General features: G+C 27.6%; 1 protein-coding gene across 1 annotated transcript in view; it reads left to right on the forward strand.

Moving 5' to 3' along the window:
• LOC136972708 (voltage-dependent calcium channel subunit alpha-2/delta-3-like) overlaps positions 1-21,164 on the forward strand; it is a 185,847-nt gene that overhangs the window by 145,008 nt on the left and 19,675 nt on the right. The window contains exons 18-20 of the mRNA XM_067267315.1: positions 6,873-6,953; positions 10,130-10,204; positions 13,090-13,173. Coding sequence (XP_067123416.1) covers positions 6,873-6,953; positions 10,130-10,204; positions 13,090-13,173 — 240 coding nt within the window. The remainder of the gene's footprint in view (positions 1-6,872; positions 6,954-10,129; positions 10,205-13,089; positions 13,174-21,164) is intronic.

The following is a 21,164-nucleotide window of genomic DNA, read 5'->3' on the forward strand; positions in this document are numbered from 1 at the left end:
TTGATTTTTTGAATTTAATGTAAAATTTGTGCTAACTCTGAAATCATAACATGACAGAAAAACTTACCAAGGGAATTTGAATGTATTGTATGATTAGCAAATTGCTAATCATACAATAAACTTTGTTGAAACTTGTGTTTGTTTGAGATAAATGTCTATTCTAACTATTTTAGTAGCAGTTTTAAGATAAGTGCACACTTAGGTGGTACAGTGGATATAGGAAAACTTCACCAGCATTATAAGTTATAGTTGTGAGCACAGTAGGCAGGTGGTTAGATGGAGAGAGTGAGTCATACAGGAAGAAATCCAGCTCACATTCTTGAGAAGGCAACATTTCTGCCCATCCACCTCGAATTGACAAAGTCACTAACCCAGATGACCAGCTGTTGAAATTCCTGGCACTCCACTCATTAACAGAAATTGCGTTTTTTTTTTCTTGTTTTGAAGGATGACACTGTAATTTGTATGTATCACTGTTACTATTGCAGACTCAACTTTAATTTTTATACTGCAAAACTACAAAGAATTAAATTAATCAATATAGATTTACAACAACAGTCGCCAACCTTTCTGACCTCATGGACTAATTAAACTCACAATTTTGAATCCCGTGGACCATTATCATAAATTTTTTTTAAATGATAAAATATAGAATAATAAACATTTATTAATATGAAATTTACTTGTTTAATTATAACAAATTAGTGTGAAGTTTGTTGCTGCTTGTATGAAATAAGTTTATGGATTCTTGGCTCGTTTCCACAAAGGATGACAATCACACTCACAGAATTATTTATTGTTGATTATTTATTGATTTATTGACATTATTATGTATTGATAACAGTCATTAAGTGTTTGGTTTTAGATTCAAATAAAAATTCCCCAATGAGTGAGAAAAAGCAACCAAGAATCTTGCATTTTTTTTTGTAATACTTTGCATAACCTTGAGTTGATCAATGTCCAGATTTTTCCATGGACCACCAAAATTTTGTCGTGGACCATCAGTTGGCAACTGCTGGTTTACATCATTTTCTTTTAATAATAGGCACTAATCTTTCATGTATATTATTTATACTGAAAAAATACCTTGTCTGAATGCTTTCCCCTTTTTTTTTTCTCTGAAATCTGCTTGATTCACCACTGCAGTTCGGCTAAGTGTATGCACACTGATGTGATTCTGTCCACTCTGTCTGCTATGCCTACACCATCCATCTACCCAAGTGTATATTACTTTTAGAGAGCATGTGCCATTTAATACTACAGTAAAAAAAATTATTTTAGGAACAGGAATTATGTCAAACTTTGCAGTCATACTTCATATAGAATATATGAAAGAGGAAAAAATAGGACTTAATATATAATAAAAATCATGTAAAAACAAAATCCATCATGTAAAAGCATTATTAAGTCAAATAAAAACCAAAACTACTATACAAACTAAATATATAGAGTGAAAATTCTTTTTAGAAAATATAAAAAGTTTAATCACATACTTAAAATTTTCACAATCAGATAAATATACACAAATGTCCAAAACTTAAGGACAAACACAATAGCTAGAAAAAGTCACATTGAGCCAGTCAGTGATGAGCTTGCCATGATATTGTAAGTGTTACATTGCAGTTTGAGATGGACATATTCCATACTGACAGATTTTTCTGCTTGGGTATTGTAAGCACTTTTCATCTATTTTCCACCTATGTCAAACTGTGTAGTACAGAGCATATTGTAATATGCAATTGACACAAAATGTGTAATGGAGATTTCAAATTCTGCAGTAGGAATCCCATATTTGTGCAGTAATTAATTGTCTGATTCTGGGTTTTATAAGTGTTTTTTTCTTCTAGTTATGTTAAGGTTAAAATATTTATTCAAATTGCATAGTACATGATAGAACCCATTGAAAATGGAACCTGAATAAAAGAAGATACCAGTTTAAACAGAAAAAATTATTTAGAATGGTGTGATTTTTTATGTTAAAAAAGAATCTGTTTGAAACAGAAACATTTCAAACTGGAAAAAGTATTTGGTGCCCTACAATTCCAGTTTACTCAAGTTTTACTGTATATTTTTCAGCCCAAGAAAAAAGACCTATGGAAGGAATATTGGTAGGATTTACCATTTGTATTGAATATATACAATAAATATTTTTATGCAGCTGCAACATCAATATTATTATTTAAACTATAATGCATAATCACAGTGCACTTATTATATAGTAAATTACATCATATGCAGGCACACAGTGCATACTGGGCATGTCTGATGATTAAAATTGAATGGTGATTGAAATTAGTAAATAATTTTACAGATATAAGATTTGTGTTATTGTTCTTATTTTCCATTTATTTATTTTAGAATAGTTTATTAATGCTAGGATTTATCAGCTTGGCCAAAACAAAACTGATATTTGTGCAGTAAGAAAAACACCTTAGAATAAGGCCTGCTGTGGTATGTATCTTTTTTACGAAAGACTAAAGATTCACCAAATACTTACTTTTATTGCTTTTATTTTATAAAATCCTACAAGTTATTGCATATCATAGTGTGCAATAGTGTGCTAAAGTAAAACTCTGTCCTATGTGTTAATGTACTGTACAGTGCCAACTTTGGTCATTTATATCTCCACAACCAATGAACTGAATGAAATTTTTAGATGAAGTTTAAAATAGTGTCTATGATGAATACTATGGACATCTTAAATTTTAAGTAAATTCATTAGATTGTTTGGACTTACGCAATTGACATTTTTAGCCTACATTTACAACAAGCAATACCAAGCTACTGAACAATCTAGAAGTCTGCATATGTTTGTAAGAGAGTTGACCATTTCCTATTTGCTCTTTTAAAGATTTTATTTTAAAATATTGAATATTTATGAAATAATAGCTCATTTTAAAAATTTTAATATATTAGTGGTCAGTTAGTCATCACGTAGCATGACATACTACAGCTGTTGCATGTCTGTCACATGGAAATAGAATTATCATGTGATCTCAGATAATTATCATCCAAAAGTAATGTTTTTTCAGGTTGAATAATACCAATTATTCTCATGCTGAAATGAAAGCAGTCTCTTTGCAGTTGGAACCTAACTATATTACAAAAATAAAAAAGAGACAAAAACAGGAAGAAGGTTGACATTTTGCATACTGAAGCAGATGAACAGCCTCTAATGAAAGGTTGACTTTGTCATAAGACTGTTATTTTCCTGAGGTGTGAAAAAGGAAATCGAAAGACTTGTTGTTGTATAGTCTTAAACTGTATTAATCATCTGTTTTGTCTAATATTTTTTGGTGAAAATAATACAAATCATTTCAAAGAAGTTAAACTTTAACTATATATTCTGGTAATAAATGTAAAAGCATTCAAAAATGCTAGGTGAAATAAATTATTTGTTCCTCAAACCAGAGATTTTTTGTTTGATGATGTAATAGGAATAGAGTAAGAAAGAAAATTATAATTTAAGACTTCATCTGTAATATTAAAACATCAACTTATCAGTTTTAGAATTTTAAAACATTAAGATTTTGAAGTATTAAATAATAATAATAGTTCTTAAGTAATAATTGTCTTCATTCAGTTATTAGTTCTATCATTCTTGTTTAATTCGATAACAAAAATGCTTTAATTCCTGTATATGTTTCACTTATTGGCAATATTTTTTATTTTCTTAAATAAATAAATAAATATATATATATATATATATAGCCTATGCAGTCTATATATGGTGTGTTTAAATTTTATACATTTAATATTGAGAAAAAGTTTTTAATTTGGTTCCAGAATGTTTTCATCATAGATTTCAGCATTTTATAGTATTTTAGAAAATAAATATTAACATACTTAAGCATTAATCAGCACTATAATAATAATAATAATTTAATGCTGATTTACTATTAATTGTATAATATAAATAAAATAATACACTGAAATGATAACATGAATTCATGACTAATTGATTTTAAAAGGTTTCAATAAAAACAAAATTTATTTTTATTTGTATCTTTTAAAATTTAATACACCCAACATTTACACTCTCTACTTACAAAGTGATTGAGGCTGACTAATTTACAATTTTCTCTTCATACATTATTTTGAAAGTTTATTTCAGTAAAGATAAAACTTTCATTCCACTTTTTAAAAAATTTAATTAAAATAGATATTTGTTCATAAGAATAAAAATATTTTATATTTGCAAATGTTAAAAATATTATAAAGTAATTTTAAGTAATGTAATGTATATTAGTGAATTTATTTAATTTGAAATTTATATTCAAAATTTTAAATATGAATTTTTAATATAAAATATTTTATATCAAAGAGCCTAATATAAAAATTTTCATATTAAAATAATCAGTACTTTAAAAAATGGCTAATAAAAAAATATATGAATTTATAGTATATAAATAAATTATGTTTATGTGTAAATAGTATAATATACAGAAAGTTTATCATTCATTAAAAAATGATTGATTAAATATTAAGGTTTATTTTAATTTGTTTAGTATTTACTTGTAATTAATAATATATTTCCATATTTGTAATTTATAATTAATATAGTTTTATACATGACTGACAAACTTTTTACATATATTATGCTATTGTTCTTTATTGTTAATAAAAATTAATATTCAAAGCCTTCTACTAATAAAATATTGGTAAACCTCAATATTTAAATTAAGACTGTTTATAACATGTATCTTAGTAACTAAAAATATTTTAAACAAATTTCTTTCTATTTTTTAGTTAAATAAAAAGTCTGTCTAAACACAAATTTTTCAAACATTTATTTAAGATGTAAGAATCTTTTATTAAAACATTTTAAACAATTTAACAAAACACCTGAAACCAGAAAAGGAAAAAGAATGAAATGCTTGGAAAATTTTACATAGTATATTTAGATATTTCTCTGAATTAGGTTTAGAATATCTAAATATAACATTTTTTGTGTGCTAAGCATAATAAAACACAAATGACTAAAAAATTTCTTGAAAGAATGATTGTATTTATGATTAGCTTGGTATTCTTTCTGAGTTGGAGCTGTATTTAATTATAAATTTCTTAACAGTTATTACATTAAAGTTTTTTGAAATGTTAAAACATTTAAAATGAGATTAATAAATATTGATTTTAGGTATTCTTAAATAATAATAATCGTCTTCATTCGGTTCTTAGTTCCATCATTCTTGTCTAATTTGATAACAAAAATGCTTTAATTCCTGTATATGTTTCACTTATTGACAATATTTTTGATTTTCTTAAATAAATAAATAAATATATTTATTTATTTAGACTATATATATATATGTGTGTGTAGAGCCTATGTAGTCTATATATGGGTGTGTTTAAATTTTATAGATTTAATATTGAGAAAAAAAATGCAAATTATAGAAAAGAAAATATTCTCTTTTTTTCTTAGACTCTGACATTTTATCATAGTTTTTTTGAAGCAGACAGAGATGAAATATTAGAGTCTAAAGAAGAAATAGCATTTTTCTCTTTTCTATATTTTATTCTTACTAGTAATATTTCTTTTAGGTTGGTTTTAGTTAGTAATAATATTGCTTTTGGTTCTTATAGTTCTGATCTAAGATTGAAAAGTGCATGCCAATATATAATAAATAGTGCTTAAAATAAAGCACTTTTGTTATTAAAATATACCTTACAATTTAAATAACATTAATTGTCATGTAAATTCATATTGGTATGTTTAAATATAATTTAAGTTAGTAAAATTTAAATTCTAATATTATGAGGATAGTAGTCCAAAGTATGTAGGTCAAAAAATATATTTATGTACAGTATATACAAAAGCATGGAACTTAAGTTTTTATTGTAAATAAAACAATTTTTTCATTTTGTTTTTAAATAATAATTGTAAAATCAGTAGGTAAACATTGGTAATTTCATGATACTTTTTAAATTCATCTTCATCAAATAAGTAATATAAGAAGATATTTGAAATTTTGCTCACAGTTAGCATTGAATATTAAATTTGAAAATTTTGTTTGTTTGAGTAAACTGTTACTTTATAACTGTTAGTAGAAAGTTTCCTATTGTAAGAAGAAGAAAACTGGAAATTTGTAGAAGTGTTTTAGGAGACTAATTTTATCTTAAATTTACAAACAAAATATTGATGGTAAGTGAATTATTCTTTGATATTTCAATAAACTTAGAACTGGAGATAAACACATAGTTATTATTTTTTTTATTGTATTGTGTTTAAATTTCCTTAGCTATTTGGACAACATTCTTAGCTTTCACTGTGAAATTCTAGACATTTCAAACACAAGGACTAGCAATAATTAATTATCGTCAATTAGAGAGGTAAAATAGTAATATGTATAACTTATACATAATGTTAGTTGAACATAGCCTGAGTATCTGTCATAAATTTGTGACATCACGAACTTACCCATGATATCACAAAATAACCACCTATATGCAAAATAAGGAATATACCCATAGAAAACTAAGATATATTCATAATTACAAAAAGCAATATTGTTATCTTTAAAGTATGCTCTCTTTAACAGTACAGTTAACATTTCGATTTACTAAATATGTCTGATAATTAAAGAATAATTAATTTTATCATGAATTTACCAATGTTTATTCTAAATAAAAATCTCAAACTAGTTAATTTAATATATAACCAGTAGAAGGCTTTAAAATTAAAATATATATTATGCAAAAACTTTGATGGATATATATAAAATAAAATTATATATATATATATATATATTATATATATATATATATATATATATATAATTTTATTTTTCATATTATATTACTTATAATAAAGCATAATCTTAAATATTCAATATATAATATTAAATACTTAAAGAAATATTTTATTTTAATAGGTTCGTGTAGCAGATCTTTTAGGTGTAATTGGCACAGATGTTCCAGTTAGAGAAATAATAAAATTAGCTTCTCCATTTAAGGTAAATTGGAAGTATTTACTATGTAATTTTTAATAAATTTAATAAATGCTTTTAAATTTAATAAGCTGAAAATGTTTTCAATTAAAAAAATTTTAAACAAAGTTTGGTTTCCTTAAAAACAGAAAGGATAAGTATATGTAAAAAGGATATCAAATTTTGGAGAATGTAAGGATAAATGTTTTTCCTTGTTCCAAAATATATGCTTTCTTACCTGAAATAACAAAAGTACTTAACAAAAAGCAATCCTTTTAAAAGTCTAAATTGTATTTATTTACAGAAAATAACACAAACACACACAAAAAAACAGGTACTTGATACTGTATTAGTATTTCATAACTGGATTTTTTTTATTTTTTACTTGTTTTTGTGTGAATTTTTTGTCAGCTGCAACCAGTTTTTTGTTGTGAATTGCTGTATTTGTTTAACATAAAAACCAAAAAACTTTTCAATCTGACATTTAATTTCAAAAAGAAATGTTTTTTGCTAATTTAACTAACCATCTTCCGGTTTGAACTATATGTAATAAGTCTTGCTCTGGGCTGATTCTTTTCTTCCAGAATATTCTAAATTATTTAGTAAATATTAATATAATTATAATTATGAAATTATTGTTATATGTAATTATTGTGAAGACAAAAGAAAATTGTCATAATTACTCTATAGGCATGTTTTTGCATGTCAGTTAGTTTTCATTTAACTGGAATGACTTCTATTAGTGTTTTTGTATCTTCTGGACTTGTCAGTTTTATGATTTGTTGAATCATTTAGCATTGGTCAAAGAATCTAATAAGTTGTCAATAATGCTGTTTGTTGATGGATAAACAATGTGTTTCTCCAGAAACAATGTAAATTTGAAGTTATGATGTAAAATATAGTTGAACAATCAGCATTTAGTTAGCTATATGAAAACACACCATAACTATTTGTAAAATATTTACCACAACAATAACTAGTTGTTTGGAATAAAATTACACACACCAAATACCAAAAACCCAATAAAAGGAATAAAAATATTTATTTATACAAATGTTTTTTATCTATTTGTAACAAACATCATCAGGTATTCCATAAAGAAAACAGAAGAAACAATTGAATACATTTAAATACAAAGATTCAAAGTAATTTGAAGTGTGAACATGTGTATTGGTAAGATGTTACAAAAGTAAATTATAAATTGTAAATTTAAAATTAAATCACCTATATGTAGGTATACAGTAATAAAAACACAGAACAAAGTCCTAGGGGAGTTTAAAACATTTTCTATGATGTAGAAAGTGGAATTCTACAGTATGGAATGCATGTTTTGAACATCCTCCATACTGAAGAACATATGCACAACATATTTAAAGATTTTAAATAGTTTTAAATGAAGTTTGTATATCTGTCTTCACTTTTGATAGAAGATTTAGAAAAAATAACTAATAGGCAGTCTTGAAATAAAACTCTTTAATGAGACAGAAGTGAGGTTTATTTTATTTTAAGATTATACCATATTTAATTTAATTAATCTTTCAAGTCATATAATTATATTCTGAAATATTAAATAAATTCAAATAAATATAAAATATTATAAGCATTATAATTTATAAATGAATTATATATTACAGCTAGACAATCAAATATCTCTTGCATAAATGCACATTTATAATTTATAATATTGTAAACAGCAAGAGTTTTTATAAGTTTCTGCTAAAAGTGTCTTTGGAACAAAGGAACTTTTTATTTTAGCAGAAGCTTTTAAGAAAACAAAATTTAAGACAATAATAAAATACATAAATTATTTTATTATTGTCTTAAATGTATTTTATTATTGCCTTATAATTCTATGCTTTCTTGGATTGAAATTTTTGCCTGGGGGAAGCACAGGCTACTGGGGTAATGTTTGCAACTTTCTTTGGTTTTTTAAAAAAAATTCCCACATAAGATTTTGATGATTTTGATGTCAAAATGCTCAGTAGAACCTTGACATGTGCATAAATTACTTTTTGGAAAATATAATTAACCTTAAGAAAAGATATATTCAAAAAATGAGTGTTGACTTTTGTCTTTGAAGATTAATAACAACAAAGTATTTTGACATTTTTGGGTGCTGTGTTTTGGAGTATAAAGCCACACAGTTGCTTGATATTTTTCCAGAGTTTCGTGAATTTCAGAACTATGGAAAAGTGGAAAGTTATCTGGAACTATGGAACTATGGAAAAGTTATCTGAGTTCTAAGAAAAAGGAACCAGATTTAGTCCCTCATCCTCACTAGATGGCACCACATTACCTAGCTCTTTGATTGCCTCTGCTGTAATTGCATGCCCAGGCCTTTAACGATTTAAAGGAAATGTCATTTCCTTTTGTCAACATGTCAGCAGTTACACTCAACTCATTCCTCTCATCCATCGGAAATTTTCAACTTTTATGTAACTATTTCAAATATATGTTTTTTAGCTGTGTCAAGCAACTCACCGACATTATGTTTGAGAGACAGTTCCCTTGGTTGAGACTGGACAAAATCTCAAACACAGCTGCTTTTAACAAGCCACTCCAATTTTTCTCGTTTAAATCTGAACTGATTTTATTTTATTATTATTTTATTTCTTATTTTTTAGTTTAGTTTAGTTTACTTTACTTTATTTATTTATTTTAGTTTAATTTAATTTCTTTATTACACTTTTCTTTTTTATTTGTACTTTTATCATATTTTTTTTCTTTACTCAAGAATAAACCACTTATATACTTTCATTTGTGACATATTACTGCTCAAACTGCTCGCCCAAGCTAACTACATCAATAAAGATTGTCATGAGTTTCTTGATGTCATCTATCTAGTGAAATTTAATAAAGTAAAAATTGCATTACAAATACTAGTTGTATCTTGCTTGCTTGCCATGTCCAATATATCTAGTGAAATATTTGAAATACAAGCACTTAGTAATATGATTTTAATGTTTTGATCTTCCATACATATATGGAAGATCAAAACATTTGAATAGTTTTAGAAAAATACTGTTCATCTGAAGATGGAGGGGGGAAATCTTTTAAAAATATTAATGTTTAAAAAATAAGATTTCATCATACATATATCTATGTTTTATTTTAGAATTAAGTTCCATAAGTAGTTTTCAAATATATATTAACAAGTAGTATTAAGTAAAATGCTCTGTTATTAATTATTATTTTTTCTTTAGTTAGGAGTGAATGGATACTCTTTTGTAATCACTAATAATGGACATATTTTATATCATCCTGATCTTAGACCAATGGTAAGTACATAAAATAAATAATTGATTTATTTTTAATATAAACTAAGTTCCGAACATATGGTTTCATATTAACAAAAAAATATCCTATATTGTTGCTTACTCAGAAAACCAAGATTATGTAAAGAAAAAAAAGAGAAATATCTAATCCAGAACAAAAATGTTTCTATTTTTTCTTATGTAATCTTGGTTTCCCAAGTAAGCAACAATAAAGAATGTTTTTGTTAATAATTTACAATAGTAGGTATTATTGTAAAACTATGAGGGGTGGTTTTAAATTATTTGAATCACTAAATTAGTGCAATTGAGAGAGATCATTATTTGTCATCTGAACTGCACTAATTTGATGTTCAAATAATTTAAAGAAGCCATCTCTCATAGTTTTACAATAATAACTACTATTGTAAATTATTAGCAATTATGTTTTAAATGTTGATAATGGGCAGAGAGACCAGAGTGGAGATATTGAAGTGCATAGAGGAAAGATGTTATATTGATATAAATTATTTTAAATATTATCTTTTAAATTTAAACTAAGGAGAGTCAAACAAGTAATTTGACTGAAATGCATTTTGTATTGAAAAAGTCAAATCAATGGAAAAACATCTTATCAAAAGTAAAAATTCTTATTTACTTGGGTCTTGGTGATCAGTGCAAATAGAGAAATAGAGAGATCATTATTTGTCATTTCAACTGTACTAATTTAGTGATTCAAATAACAATGTTTTTGGTTTTTAAAATAAATTATAAAATTCTGAAATATATATATATATATATAAATGAAACCACTTTTTACTTTCCTGGCTGTTATATACAACAGAGAGAAAGTACGGCGATTAGTCAAAAAATGACCTCCCAGATTTTTACATTTTTGGACTTGAGACCTTGAAACATTGGGAAACGCAAAAAAAATTTAGGGGTTTTTTGTACGTATGGGTGTTTGTGTGTGTTTATGACGTACATACTTTATATATATTTTAATTAAATTTTACTGTGGGAGTCTGCCAAAAGCTTTTTTTTATTAAGGTTGTTTCTACTGGAAGGTGAAGTTTGAGAAAAACTGTGTTGATACAAGTCTTTGGGATGTTTCATACATACAGTAAAAGCATGTAGTTCTTCCAATTATTCAAAAATTGTATTAATTAAAATTTTTCTCTTACAATTTAAATAAAGACATACTGTTGATAAGAATTTTAAAACTATTAACAGTGAAATGTTGACTTAATGTATAGGGTGTGTCTAATAGAAATGTAAAGAATACAGCAGTGTTGTTGATCAATTTTATTTTGTTGCTATACCTAAAAACTGAGTTCTTAAACAGTTATTTAAACCTTGCTCAACCATAACAAATGAACTAATTTTAATTTTTACAGTTTTTACAATTTTAGATTTAATAACTAAGTCTGTCTTAGTACACATAAGACTTATGTGTACTAAGACAGATTTAGTTATTAAAATAGTTTTTTTTTTAAATCTTTCAATGTCAAAATCAAAAAGACTGATTTGGATAATTACCTAAATAATTATAATAAAAAGTCTCATTTTCAAATAGTTCTAGAAAAAATGTCACTGTCAAGCTTCTTGCCTATTGAGACTTTTGATCAGTTAGTCAAGAACTATAATGTACTAAAATTTTAGTGAATTCCACTGAAGGTCAAAACTTATAAGAATTATTTGCAGTCTTTGATTCTTATTCTGCTTTATTATCACATCACAAACTTTTGTGACAGTACAAAGAATTTTTATATTTTATTTTGCACATTTATATTTTTTACATTTCCTGTTTGGATACATCCAGATATAGTAGAGAAATTTGAATTTTATCTAGTTTCCAGTAAAATGGAGACCTTACAACATGGTTCCCAGGGATTTCAATAATATTGCTTTTGTGAATAAATCTTGATATGAATCTTTATTAGACAAAGGAATAAAGTACAATTCTCAAATGTTTAAAAAAAAATGACTTATGAGTATGATTTGTGAACAATTTTCTTGAATATGTGTTTCAACAGCATTGTTCCTGACTCATATATGTGAGGTTGTTGGTTCAAGACTCAACTGAGTGCTTTTTTCCTTTTTTGAAATCAGAATGCAATTTTTGCATAAAATAATTGTAAATCATAATTGTTTACACAGTTAGTTTATAAAATGTATCTATTAATAATAATCGATTTTTGACAAAAAAAATTGGATTCGCTTGAACCTTTAACCAGTGTGTAATATGTTTAATCTTAGCATATATTATGGATAATACATCTCCTACACGTGCACATATAATTTGGAATTCTGACTTGTCATTGACAACTGTATTGGGCATTGATGGTTAAGTTAGAACATATTTAAACATGTCGTGTGAATGGATACGCAGACGTATTGCACATTTGAAATTTCCGTAGTTTGATTTTGTTCAAATAATTTCATATTTGCATTTGTTTTCAAAGAGCCAGCTGATTTACCTGAGGAAGAACCCAGAAGGGGTTATGAAAACGTTTGATTTATAAGATTAAACATATTATGCACCAGTTAAAGGTTCAATTGAGACCAATGTTTTTGTTATATACATCCTGGTGTGTGGTTCTGATTTATCTATTTTTGAATTTTTTAAAGTTTAAAATTCATTTTATTAAAAACTAAAAGACTTTTAATTAATTCTAAATTATAAATAAGAAACAACATTCTAACAAAATGTGCTATTTGTCTGTTAATAAGTTTATTAATGAATTGTTTTAAATTCATTAAATTGCTTATGCCTATGTGAATTTTGGATGTGGACATTTGACAAAAAGATATAAGATTGCACTTTTTAATATCATATAAAAGTATGACAGTTCTTTAATAATAATAATTGATTTATTAATCAGTAAATGTTTTATAATTCTGTATTATAGTTTCAAGATATGCTAAAGCCTTATTATAGTAGTGTTGATTTGTTTGAAGTAGAACTTGTGAATGAAAATGATACTTCTGAAGGTGTAAGTATATTAAAATAATAAATTTTTTCAAATATAAAATAGTATTCTTTTATCTTCAGATTGAGTAAATCTTGATACTATATTGCAAGAAATAGAAATCCAAGCATTTTCATATAGCAAAACATATATGTGAAACAAAATTTTTATAACAAAACAAGGGAATGTAAACTTAGTCCCTTGGTAAAGTATAGTTACATCAAAGATTCTAAATAGGATAAATACTTTGTGACTCCATAAACTTAAAAATGATAATTTACAATGAGCAGAGATGAAAGTAATCTTCTATCTTCTATATAACTAAAAATGTAAATGTTTGTTTGTTCAAAATTCTAAATCTTCAAAAGTTCTTCATCAATTGCTTTGAAATTTTGACACAACATTGCATTTGAATACATGCGTGTTTTTACCTACTATTATATAGATGTCGAAATTCCCCCCGCAGGGAGAGGGACAGGATTAAGGCTTACTGTGAAGAACTTGGCTTTTATTATACTATTTTAGATGCAGTTTTTTATGATTTTGATTGCATTTTAATAGGGTACATTAAGAGAATGTACACTAAGAAGGGATTTTTCAAAATATCCTCTGTGGGGAGAGATTGTTAACACTTCCCCCACGGGGGAAGTGTTAAGAGAAAACAACATGCAAGATTTACAGGCGCAGATGTAGCTTTTTGCATTTTTGCAGGAAATCAAACATATTTTTATATCCATCTAAACATTTTCTAATTAGTTGGAAACAGGGGGAACTAATTCTTGAATTCTGTGAAAACATGTAAGATTGGCTATAATGTAATAATCTTAATTTTTGCTATCGTTACATTTTGCCCAAGCAACGCCGGGCTTATCTGCTAGTCAAAAATAGAAATGAAGTAATAAACAAAGAGAAGATATTTCTAATTAATCAAATTTAGTGAAAATATTGGTATAGAGGGAGGAAATTACTTGTATCTAATAATGCTTTCCAAATTTTACACAGCTCAATCATATCTTTAAACATATCATTATATAAACATAGTACTAAATGTCTAGATATTTGCTCTAATAACTTGGATTTTATTTTTACTAGTGTAATAAAAAAGTCTAACATTCGAAATTCTGACAAGAAGTTTTATTAGAGTATAAACATCTCTTCATTCTAATAAAACCTCTTGCTGGAATTTCAAATGTTGGATTTTACTTGTATCATCATTTTCTCCAGTTGTGTGCTACAATATTACACTAATAATTATGAGAGTATTTCAATGTACAGTAGAGCATCAATTATCTGAATACCGATCAACCAAAACATTGGTTAACTGAAAGTGTTCGAATTGGCAAATTTAAATTTCCACTAGTGCTGTGATATTGTGGCACTCTCTCTCGCCCTGCCAACCTAAACTAAAGGCCTACTTTAATGTACTACTTTATGTAAGGTATGAATTTGTAAGACATGTGATTCAAAATATATATATATATAGTACAGTTTTGTGTTTAATATATTTTTTCTTAAATGATCAGTTATCCGAAAAATCAGTTATTCGAACAACTCAGTTCCATATTGTGTTAGATAATCAATTCTCTATTGTACTATAACATCTTATTATAAAGTCCATTAGGCCAAAGAAGTATTTGTCAAATTCTTGTTTTTATTAACAGAACTAAAATACTCCTTTATTCTCTTGTTTAATTTATTTAATTAATTTATTTAGTACAAGATTTTTTACCTATTGTACAGTAATGAAAATAAACAAAATTACAAAGAAATGTATGGTAAATTAAAAAAGAACAAAACAAACAGTATTATACAAAGTACAAAACATTCATAAATACAATAACCATTACATAAAATACAATATCCATTGCATAAACACAATAACTAGTGCATATTTACAATTTCCAATATATAAATTCTATATGTATTGGGTTGTTTGGAAAGTAATTTCATTTTTTTTTCATGGGGGGGAAAAAACAATTTTCTTATAATATATAAATATTTTATTGAATTATACAGTCAAACCTGTTTTTGTGCGGTCTTTTTCTGTGCGATTTGTTTTGTGCGATTTTTTTTTGTGCGGTATATGAAAATTTCAATCAAATTGGAACATAATTGACTCCTGTAAAATTTTTAAAAACTCTATTGGTTGTTTTCTATGACATCAGCAGGTTTTTTCATTTTTTATTCAGTAAAATTTATTTCTCATACGTTTATTTCGGTCCCCTCTTATTTTAATAGCATAAAAACCATAAATATTATGTTATATTTGAACAGATGCAGTAAGTTAGCTCCCCTCCAGCTTTAGACTGCAGGTGTGAAATTTCACGCCTTGTTAAATGAAATAACACTTCCTGCAGCTATATTTATCAAATAAAATCATTATTTAACGATTATTTTTAACTTTTTAATGTTAGATTCCTATTTAAGTGGAAATAATTAATAAATATAATGTGAGATCGGTCTAACCGATATGTGATTTCTGGCGCCTTTTAGGGTTCCGAAAAGGTCGAAACCCCACTCAAATGACACCAATATGTGAGAACGGGGGGGTCAGGAGCGAGTCGTATCTCCCGTTTCCGGTTCGGTTGTCAAGAATGGCTGTTTTGTTTCTGATCGTTACGCGGTGCGCGTTACGCGAGTGGATAGGAGGTGAGACGGATGGGGTCGACGATAAGGCGAAGCGATATTCGAGACAAAGAGGAGACCATTTAACAACAAAAACAAGATTTATTAATATTTAACAAAGGACACAGAGACAAAATCTGACTAAATTCCCTAAAGCGCGTAGGACTCGAGAGAGAGAGCTCACAGATTCGGTTCATACCTCATTATTATTTCCTTAGAGTTAACACCTTAATATCCTTGATGTGGAGAGTAGTATCCGAAATAGGCACAGTTTTATATATTCGTGACTGAGCGCGGAAACGTTCGGACAAGAGGTCCGAGACGGCGACGACGTGCGATGGTGTGTGTCCGACAGATGATAAGAGACTCCCCTGAGGGGGTGGAAGGTGTGGCTTTTATAAGTTTTTGCCTGGGAAATCGGTCACGTGATCGTAAGCGGATGACGATTTGTGTCATAGGTGTTCCCGGGATTCAAAATACATGACGAATTCGGACGCTAAGTGTAAACTAAGGTTGCAAGACGATCTAGATACAATTTAAGAACAAAAGATTGTTGACAGTTATCTGGCCGGGGACGCATAGTTTCTCGTCCAGGGCCGTTTTTCGACAGGATGTTTATACTAGGGGAAAATTCCTAAAACGAATTATTACAAAAAGTGACTCTGGTAAAATCCAGATCTCACAATAAAAATTAAAATTCTTAGAGGATTTTTTTCCACATTAGGTGTTGCAGAAAAAGGCCCAAGGAGTTAAAAAAAGCAATTCCTAGTTATTTTGTACGGTTTCGAGTTATTTTCTACGTGAGACTTTTTTTATGCGGTCCCTATTCATTACATAAAAAAAATATTTTTTTAATTGTGTTGCGAAAACTATTTTTTATAGCCACTTGTGAAGTTTTGCGTGATTTTTTTTTAATGCATTTTCTTTTATGCGGTCCCTATCCCCCGCATAAAAACAGGTTTGACTGTATATTGGTTCAATATTGGTTCATAAAAGTTTTGATCTTTGCTTACAAAAAACTGATCCAAGTGATCCTCATTTGAAGTAAATGTTTTACTGTTTAAAAACTTTTGTAAAGACCAGAACAAGTAATAATCCGAGGGTTCCAGATCTGGCAAATATGGTGGGTGTGGTAGTACATCCCATCCAAGCTGTAACAGTTTCTGATGAGTTACCAAACTTGTGTGAAATTTGGCATTATCATGGTAAAACACTACACCTTTTTTGTTGATCAATTCTGGCCTTTACTGTTTGATGATATTACTCAATTTGTTTACTCGATGGCAGTACACTTTCTAATCAGTTGTTAAATTGTCTGGTGAAAGCGCAAAAAAAAATTTTCCTTAAAATCCCACCAAAGAGAGCATCTCTCTTTAATAACATGTGGAACCCATAAATTGAGCTTTGAAACGAAACCAATTCGTTTCAAGTAATCATAAATGGTTCAATTCAACAAATTTAATCTCTATAAATATAATACATCTCAAAGCCCGATGATATATTAATAAACCAACAAACGCCTAAATAATCGGGCAATTATTATTATTTTAGATAAGAGATGGCACCTAATGCTTGCCTCTATACCAAATTCATTTGTATTTATTATTTAATTATAGCCATATAATTGCCCGATTATTTAAGTGTTTGTTGGCTTATTAAATTTAATCTCTTAGCGATATCACGTGTTGTTATTCAGCAGTTTGCTTCAGTCAGTACCTTTATTTTGTTTTCATTTGCTTCAACTGGCCATCCAGAACATGGTGCATCTTCAATATTGAAATTGCCAGAACGAAATTTTGTGAACCAGTTTTGGCACTGTCTTTCTCTCAACACATCTTCTCCATACATGTACCACAACTTTTTTCTTGCTTGAATAGCATTTTAATTTTTTGGCAATAAATCAAAATATGCCGAAAATGATGCTTTTGATTTTCCTTATTTGATGGGACACCAAAAAAAAGCAGTTGTACAGAATCAAACAAACTTTTATGAAAATGCCTTAAAATGTCAGCTGTCAAAATATATAATGAAAATGTGGTTTAAAATGAAATTGGCTGGTAAAAATACAACTAATTCCTCTAGTAATTAAAAGATGAAATTACTTTCCAAACAACCCAATAATACATAAATACAACAACCAGTACATCAATGCATAATCCCATACATAATAATTAATACACATGAACAAACTGTCCAACTGTGACGACCCCATGCCGTTACAAAATAAAATACAGAAATATTAATAAATTTTAATAAATATCACCTACCTGGAAAAATGCAAAATTAAGAAATATGCAAAACAGCTCAACAGCAGGTCATCACAACTAATCAGCACTGAATTAAACCCCAAGAGAGCTGAAACCAACACACTTTTAACATTAAATGACACAGATACCCTCTGAAATACAATTCAGGCACAGGCTTTATAAAAATGTTCTCTTGTTTAATGATTGAATGGTAAACTAGTCCCTTTTGCCTAGGCCAAACTAGTTTGGCGTAAAATCGGGTTTTGCCGGTAACATATACAAACTTTATTGATGGCTTTCTCTTTTGTAAACACCAGACACTATGGATAGCTCTAAGGATTGTTGTACTGTTATGGAGTATTTCCAACCAAAACATAACATTTTTTTCACAGATAATGAAGGTTAAGATGGACAAGAGAATAGTTTATAAAGATTTTCCACCACTTACAAAAATACTATGTAATGATAAGGATACAGTGGACCTGTTAAGTATCCCAGGAGTATACTCCATTCCCATCATAGACCAGAGAACTTATTATGATTTAGTATATATTAGTGTAACATTTAGATCTCTCAGAACTTACTTGAAAGAACATAAATATGATATTTAGAAGTCTATCTAATATGGACTCTTGGCTTATGCTCTTGATGGTTTAGTTAATGTACATTGGAACCAGGCTAAAATCATGAAAATCAACAGAAATAAATATCTTCTACAACACATGGAAGTTTTCAAAATATAAAAATCAACATGTCAAGGCTGATCTATTAACTATAAAGATACAACTCTCAACAGCGCTGAGGACATGGTTTGAATTTTGATGCATAGCAGCTTTCAATGATGCATAGCAGCTTTTATTACAGTTATTTGGTACTTTTGTTTTTTATCATCTGTATGAATGATTTATATCCTGTAACTTTTACTTTTTTTGTCATTTTTAATATTTTTTACTATATTATTTATTTACCTACATTTATACATTTTATGTACAGTACTTTATATGTTATTTTATTTACGTATGTTACATTGTTCTATTTTTGTTTAAATTTGAAATGTTCAGCATTTTATAATTATATTCTTTTTCTTATATTCATTCTTAACCATTCAATTTACAACATTCGATAGAACTAATTGACTTGAAGCTAGTCTTTTTATTCTTAATAAGACCAAAAATGTTTCTTATTAAATAGTTTTGTGCTTAAAGGTTGTGAACATGTTTAATTATTACTTTATATGCAGTCATCTATTTATTAAAGTCTTATAATATATACATCATCGTGTCATGTTCATTTGTTAGTTGTATGCTTGTGATGAGTGACATCAAGAAGAAAAAAAAATCATGTGTATACAACAAATGTTGCTTACATATGATTTTTTCTTCTTTTTTCTTCTTCCTTCTTTTGTTGTTTTTACTAATCCAACAGTCCTTAGCAATATGATTCATTTTCCCACAAAATAAGCAATAGATAATCTTCTTACCAGAACCCAAGAGGATGTGAAAGGTCTTCGTAAAGGTCTTTGTTATGATTCTTCTTATACTCTTTCCTTCCTTCTTTCTTATTACCATTCTTGAAATTATCTGCAGTTTTTCACGTGATAAAGGATTTCACATATTTTTCACATCATTCTTTTCATACCTGTCTTTTATTTGTCTTTCTTTCACAAGTAATCTTGCCATTGTTATTTTATCATGTTTCATTCTAAGTTACAGATCAGCATTTTGTGGTCATTTGGTATTTTTTTTAAAAACGACCAGTGCAACTTCTTTGTTATCAAAATTATATTCACACACTTGTATTTATCATGTGTATTTATCATGAGTGTTGGTAAGACAATAAATATATTCTATGATTGACTGATTCCCCTTTATCATTGTGTTTACTAGCTCTATTAACTGCCACAAATAAAACCTTTTTTACCAGTATTGAACTAAACAAAACTTCTGAACATTTTAGGCCTTCACCAAGGCCTGCTTCAGGTGCTGAACTAAACTGGCTTCCTACTTGGACCATTAGAATGATGTTGTTCAATTTTAAACATTGTATATATCACATTTCACCCCTCTGCCTGGCTCCGTTTGAATTCCTCAAACAGGTATCTCCACGCATGCGCGATAATCTCACCATCTTTAAAGTTAATACAGTTGCCTTTTAAGTTGGCTTTATAAATCTCCAGGGCCTCCAGTATTTCTAATTAGAAGACTGTTATTTTAGCTCTATTAATGTTTGCATTGAGTAGAGAATACCATTTTTGGTGTGAAAGTATATTCAGGGAAACAGCAGAGAAAGTATTTTCACTATTCATTTAACTGTATTACATTCATTGACACCTCTTAGAAGGGGGAAGTCATGACATGGTTATCAGAGTTCTCAATGATATTGTTTGTGTGGGTAAATCTGAATATCTAGCAATGGGAAAAAATGCATTTCTCAAATGTTTTAAAGAAAATCAAAGTTAAAAAATCTTGAGTGATTTATGAGCATGCTTTGCAAAATCTTTCAGAGAAGATTCTATGGCTTAGCAATATATGTTGGTGCTACTTTAAGATTTCTCAGAATATGCCTGAAGGAATATAAGTATAATATACTAAAATCTTCACCTGACACACCTCTATTGGCTTATGAACTAAAGTCTATTTATCTAATAAAAGAAGAATGATGAGTTGAGTTGATTATGAGTTTGAAGTTGAGTTGATTATATATCATTGAAGTTATTAACAATGGTAGACCATGGATAAAACAACATTTAATGTTGTTTTATCCATGGTCTACCATTGTTAATAACTTCACACAACTACATTCTTTTTAAACTAGTAATGTTTTTTTTAATTTTTGGCTGGTGCTTGAGCTCATAATCTTTTGTAAATATTTTTTTTCTTTTCAGTTTGGTTAATGTGTGTGCATGTTGAGAAAGCTACACTTGAATAAAAACACCTTGTAAACTCCATCAATAAATTTATTAAAAATTGAAAAGTTTTTGATCCAATTGATAGATCTGTTTCAGTTATCAATTTGAATAAATTGAATGATTCTATTTGAAGATATTCAAGATTTGAAAAGAAAAACAATTGATAATGGTTGAATATTTGATTGTGATATAATACCATTGAAGAATAAATTAATAATAAAATTAAAAATTTTAAC

The sequence above is a fragment of the Centruroides vittatus genome, unplaced genomic scaffold (assembly GCF_030686945.1).
Source record: "Centruroides vittatus isolate TY-2023 unplaced genomic scaffold, ASM3068694v2 contig_301, whole genome shotgun sequence".
In the NCBI taxonomy this organism is placed as follows: Eukaryota; Metazoa; Arthropoda; class Arachnida; order Scorpiones; family Buthidae; genus Centruroides; species Centruroides vittatus.